This window comes from Falco peregrinus, chromosome 3 (genome assembly GCF_023634155.1).
Source record: "Falco peregrinus isolate bFalPer1 chromosome 3, bFalPer1.pri, whole genome shotgun sequence".
NCBI classification, from domain to species: domain Eukaryota; kingdom Metazoa; phylum Chordata; class Aves; order Falconiformes; family Falconidae; genus Falco; species Falco peregrinus.
Window position 1 is genome coordinate 28,296,109 of NC_073723.1, and position 6,000 is coordinate 28,302,108.

At 51.6% G+C, this 6,000-nt stretch overlaps 1 protein-coding gene across 1 annotated transcript in view; it reads right to left on the minus strand.

Annotated features, from left to right (window-relative positions):
* Positions 1–4,950, minus strand: part of BAALC (BAALC binder of MAP3K1 and KLF4) — a 29,237-nt gene extending 24,287 nt beyond the window's left edge. The window contains exon 1 of the mRNA XM_055800984.1: positions 4,785–4,950. Coding sequence (XP_055656959.1) covers positions 4,785–4,950 — 166 coding nt within the window. The remainder of the gene's footprint in view (positions 1–4,784) is intronic.
* Positions 4,951–6,000: the final 1,050 nt, after the last annotated feature.

Consider the following 6,000-nt stretch of genomic DNA (forward strand, 5'->3'; position numbering starts at 1 on the left):
ATTTAATGCAACAGCTTAGTCATTGAAAAATGGAAAGACATAAAAATAAGATGACTTAAAGCCTATTTTAAAACAAAAAAATTTTTTTTTGTTGTAGTTGATAATAAACAGGTTTATAAAGCACTTTTACTGGTACTGGTTTCTGGAAGAAATTGTGCATATTAAGGTACTAGCCCTTACATATATATCTGTCTATCTCAGCAAGTTATGCCAATGTAACCCAGTAGGCTATGCAAATGTTGTCCAAAATACTTGACAGTTTTTGTGCAGTTTTTGTTAATTCAATCTTTTCCCCACAGTTTGCTTGTAACCCATGGTGACTTCCCTAGGGACTTATCAGTTCCTGCAGATTCATACTTATGCAGAAAGTCATTACCTGTCCTAATGCTTCCACTTAGTTGAACCAGACCCTCTAAAGAGAAAGCAATTTGTGCAAAGGATTGCAAGGATCAAGGAACGGTCACTAAGCAGAAACCTAGTCTGCTATTTTCTCTAGCTATAGCCTACGCAGTAGTTGAATCCTGTGAAAAGTTTTTTGCTCACATAGCAATGGATGGTTTTAAGCAAAATGGCTCTATTGTATAGGCTTACTGCGTTTCCTTTTTTCTGACTTGTGGAAGCCACTTGCCCTATGAATGGGATGTATGCTTATCTTCTAGCAGATGGCTTTCAATTTCACCACCTGCAGTGCTTCATGAAGTTGTTACTTTTCTACTCTTCATCCACATCAATTTACCCTGTTGATCATTGTCAAAGCCTCAGCAGTGTACTGCAACAAGCTGCTACCACTTATAGACCAGAGGTTAGCCAATGTGATGCTCATCTACGAGAAGGGTAAGAAGGAGGATCCAGGGGACTACAGGCCTGTCAGCCTGACCTCGGTGCCAGGGAAGGTTGTGGAGCAGGTCATCCTGAGCACTGTCACGCAGCATGTGCAGGACAACCAGGGGATCAGGCCCAGCCAGCATGGGGTTATGAAAGGCAGGTCCTGCTGGACTGACCTGATCTCCTTCTGTGACAAGGTGACATGCATAGTGGAAGAGGGGCAGGCTGTGGATGTTGTCTACCTGGACCTTAGTAAGGCCTTTATTACTGTCCCCCACAGCATTCTTCTGGAGGAAAGGGCTGCTCGTGGCTGGGACAGGTGCACTCTTCACTGGGTTACAAGCTGGCTGGCTGAGCCCATAGAGTGGTGATGGAATGGAGTTACATCCAGCCAGTGGCTGGTCACAAGTGCCCTTCCCCAGGGCTCAGTGCTGGGGCCAGTCCTGTTTAATATCCTTATTGATGATCTGGACGAGGGGATCGAGGGCACCCTCAGTAAGTCTGTAGGTGACACCAAGCTGGGGGGAGTGTTGCTCTGCTGTTGGGCAGGAGGCTCTGCAGAGGGATCTGGACAGGCTGGAGTGATGGGCCAAGGCCAGTTGTACAAGGTGCAACCAGGCTCAGTGCCGGGCCCTGCCCTTGGGTCACAGCAGCCCCAGGCAGCGCTGCAGGCTGGGGCAGAGCGGCTGGGAAGCTGCCTGCGGGAAAAGGCCCTGGGGGTGCTGGCTGACAGCCGGCTGGGCATGAGCCAGCAGTGGCCAAGAAGCTGGCCTGTATCAGAAACACTGTGGCCAGCAGGACTAGGGCAGTGATCATCCCCCTGTACTCAGCACTGGTGAGGCCGCACCTTGAACCCTGCGTTGTTTTGTGCCCCTCACTTCAGGAGGGACGTTGAGGTGCTGGAGCGTGTCCAGAGAAGGGCAACGGGGCTGGTGAAGGGTCTGGAGCACAGGTCTTGTGAGGAGCGGCTGAGGGACCTGGGGTGGTTTAGTCTGGAGAGAAGGCTCAGGGGGGACCTCATTGCTCTCTGCAGCTGCGTGAGTGGTGGGGGTCGGTCTCTTCTCCCAGGTAATGAGTGACAGGACAAGAGGAAATAGCCCCAAGTTGTGCCAGGGGAGGCACAACAAACAGATTAGATATTAGGAACCATTTCTTCACTGAGAGGGTGGTCAAGCACTGGAACAGGCTGCCCAGGGAGATGGTGGAATCACCATGCCTGGGGCTGTTTGCAAAGCACGTAGATGTGGCGCTTAGGGACATTGTTTAGTGGTGGATTTGGCAGTGTGAGGTTAACAGTTGGACCTGATGATCTTAAAGGTCTTTCCCAACCTAAATAATTCTGTATTTGTGGCTGTTAGCGACTTGTCGTGAACCTAGGGAAAGTTATCTGTCTTAATTTAGCTATATTATAACAACTGAATATTTTCTGATATATGTCTTCCTGGAAAAAGTAGGGAGAGGGGGACTGCAATACACTTTATTAAAATGAATTTTAAAATAAAGTAGGAAGTGAACAAATATTCTAAGAAATAACCAGTTGAAATAGGAAGAAAGGAAAAGTGAAGGGGAAAAAAACCCCACCTCATTACTTCCTTTTTAATTTAATAATATTTTAGCTTTCAAAATGCTTTAGTAAAGATACAAACATTTGGCTACAAATACATACAGTTCCAGTAAGAGCAGACTCAGAAAGCTAAATATGCTGGCTGACAAAAAGACAAGGATATAATGAAATTTTAGGGTGGGACGAGATTACCAAGATTAAAATATTGTAATTACTAACCCTTTCCTCATTGATATGTTTGCTGATCCTGTATACCATACATTATCTCACCCCTGAGTGATTTACCCCTCTTTCCAATTTGATGTCCAGTGCCTGATGGTGTTTTTTCCACCTAACTGAAACATGTTGACAATCACAGCCACCTTTTAGTGCTTTTGTTTTTTTCCTGAAATCTTTCCTTTACGCTGCCTCCACGTCTCTCTCTTCACAGAATTTCACCAATTTATTCCAATAGAACAATGACAAAGAACAACTTCATCCTCTTCTCCCCAGCCGCCTTTGGCTGGTCCCTCCCTTCCGCAGCTGCCTCTTCCCCTTCTGTGTCCCAGTTACAGAAGTTTCCTACCTCCATTTACACCACTGTCACATCCCATCTCCTCATCTCCCCCATCCTGCTCTTATCCCCTCCTTTGCTCTTCCCTTTTGTCTCTCACTTCTAGGTGGTTTTCGGTTCTCACAATAAAGGCATGTTTTCCGCTTCAAGTCTTAAGCTCATACTTGACCTCATTTGCCCCTCCAACTGCTGCTTCCTCTCCCTTTCATCTGTAAATTCACTGAACCTGCTTCTTCTAGTCCCTGGAGTACCTCTCCTTATCCCTTTCCTTTCCTACCTCAAGCCTTACCCTCCAACAACTCTCAGTGAAGTACTTCATAACTTTCAGGGCACTAATCAGGACCAGCATGCATTCAGCAGGTTCCTTAAGCTGCTGCCACCAAGGCTGCATTGAAGGGTGAATCTCACCCTTCCTGCAGTGGTGCTCATCCTTCCCTTGCTCCTGCTAGCCTGCCCCCTCCTCGCTCTCTTCCTCTCTAATCTCTTCTGCAAGGTTTCCTTGTAAAGAGCTTCTCTTCCCCTCATCAGTCTCTACTGGACTTGAGTGTTGTCCTCGTCTCCTCACCTCTGGTGTTCTCATCTGTCTCCCGATGTCTCTCTTTATCACCTCCTATTCAGTATCAAGTCTTGGACTATCTGGCTTCTGTTTAGGCACCAACTCAAAGTAATGTGGCTAAGGTAACGCTAAGCCTGGGTACAGAAGTAACACTCAGTGTGTTTAGCCTTCACTGGTGGAGACAAGACTGTCACCTGTCACTCAGGCTTACCGGCCAGTGTAATTTTGAACCTCTTTGAATTCCTTATAGAAACTTCTTTAATACAGCATTTCATACACCAGCTCACCTTCACATTCTCATAATTTCACATGTGTTTACTACAAACTCTATCTTTAGCCTTCAGGAGTACAACATGGACCCTTTATGACTTCTCTGCTCCCTCCCTGTCACGTTTCGGTCAGCACAGTCATTGTCTCCCTATTCCAGTCAGCCTGCGATGCCCACCTTTGTGAATTTTCACTCCTGCGCTTTCATGAGTCCTTCCTGGTGCTTCGCAACTCACTATAAAAGTCTGCAAAGCTGCTCCTTTCCCTCTGAAGCTGCCTATAAGCATTTACTGCTTTATATGCAAACTAGTATCACCTGGGGCAGCGACCATTTTCAGGTTTTGTTTGTACAACATCCAGCACAATAAATTTCTGGACCTAGACTGAGATTTCGAGATACCACTGCAACACATCATAATTCTGAAAGCATTTTATACCCCACACCAGCTCAGAGCTCCTCATCGCCTTTCCCACCTCTGTCCCCACCGTAACACCTTGGGCGCGCAGTTGAGAACGTGCCACACTGACAGCAACCGGGAAATCTGTACTTGCAAGCCAGCTCCCACACAGCCCACCCCCTGAACAGGTTTCCTCTCCAGCATCCTCATTTCAGGTAGCGTGGAAGAAGGCTGGCATATCCCTACCCCTTCCCCATTTAAAACCTGTTTGCTAGATGACTTTGTTTTGCAAAAAAGACCCGTGTATTGCAGAGCAAGACCCTCAGAGACCAGGTTCTCCCCCCCTTCTGGTGGTGTTATGACAGAGTTTATGGCATCTATGGGCTCTCCCGTGCCCAGGCACCGCCGTGAGAAGGTCTCCGGGGGCCGGCCGGGCTCTGCTGGAGACAAGCCCGCAGCTGCCCGGCCTGCGCCCGCGTTTCTCGGCGGGGTGGAAACAGGCGTTGTCCGGCCGGCAGGTAAAGCGGGTCGGTAAGTGGATATACACACCCACGGGCACTGGATATACATCTGTGTATCACAGCCCCACACACCCCCCGGCGGCGGCGGGACCCCACTCACCGGGCCGCGGGGCGCCCGGCTCCCGGGCGGCGGGCTCGGCGCTGCCGCCCTCCTGCGGCGGGCTCTCCGAGTCCGTGTTGGTCAGCCAGGTGGACTCGGTCTCCCGCGTCCAGCTCTCGTAGTAGCGGGGCTCGATAGCGTCGGCGCGGCTGCCCCCGCAGCCCATGGCGGCGGCCCGCTCACTGCCACTGCCACTGCCACTGCCGCTGCCGCTGCCGCTGCCGCCGCCTGGGCAGCAGCGCGGCGCCGGGCCCCGCTCCCCCCGCCGGCCCCGCTCCCACCGCCGGCCCCGCTCCCCCCCTGCTCCGCTCTCTTCTCCCGCTCCTCCCCGGCTTTATGAGCTCCTCTGGCACCCCCTCCCTCCTGGCTGTCCCCTCCCCTTCTCCTCCCGTTACCCCCCTTCCCTCCCCTCCAGCGTTTCTCCTCTCTCCCTCCCCACCGCCCCCCAGCCCGGCACCCACCGCCCCCCATCCCCGGCTCTGCGCTGCGGGGACCCTGCGGCGCCCGCGGGAGCAGCCCCCGCCCGGGGCTGGAGCCTTCCGCCCCCCCCCCGCCCAGGGGCTGGTGCAGGCAGGGCTGGGCGGTGGGCTGGCATCCCGCGGCAGCCCTCCCGGCCGGGGCTGGCACCCGTGCATGCACCCTGACGAGGTCTTGCGCCCCGTTCCATAAGGCCACCTGCTCCTTCCTCGGTGCGTCCGGGAAAGCCTTGCTTCCACCTCCGCCGTTAGCTGGTTTGCTGCTGCGGAACTGGGAACCGAAGATGCGACACTGAGCGCTCGACTCCAGAGAAACTTCCACTCTTTCCTCTTGTATATGCACTAACCGAGAACATGAGATTCCTGCAAAACGGGCTATAGTTTATGCTAGTGAGGGTAATCTAAATGGCAGACGCAGAGATCTGGCACTGCTTTGAGTCGTATTGATGGTGCTTGCAGTTCGTATTGCACTAGCCACTTCTCAAGGCCCCTGTCAGGGCTGGAGCAAGCCCCATGAACATTAAGCACTGTGGAATCATATCACAAGAGGGAGACTTGATGCCAAAGAAATTTTTCTCTCCTGTAATCATTTAGTAGTAGAGCAGCAGGTGTGACTCTTTCCCCTGAGACAACTTATAGAGTGGCACAGAAGCCACGCGTACTGCACTTCACGCCATTACACGCAGCTGTTGGCTGAGCAGGGTACAGACAGTGAAACCTGGAGAAAGGTTGTCCTGTGT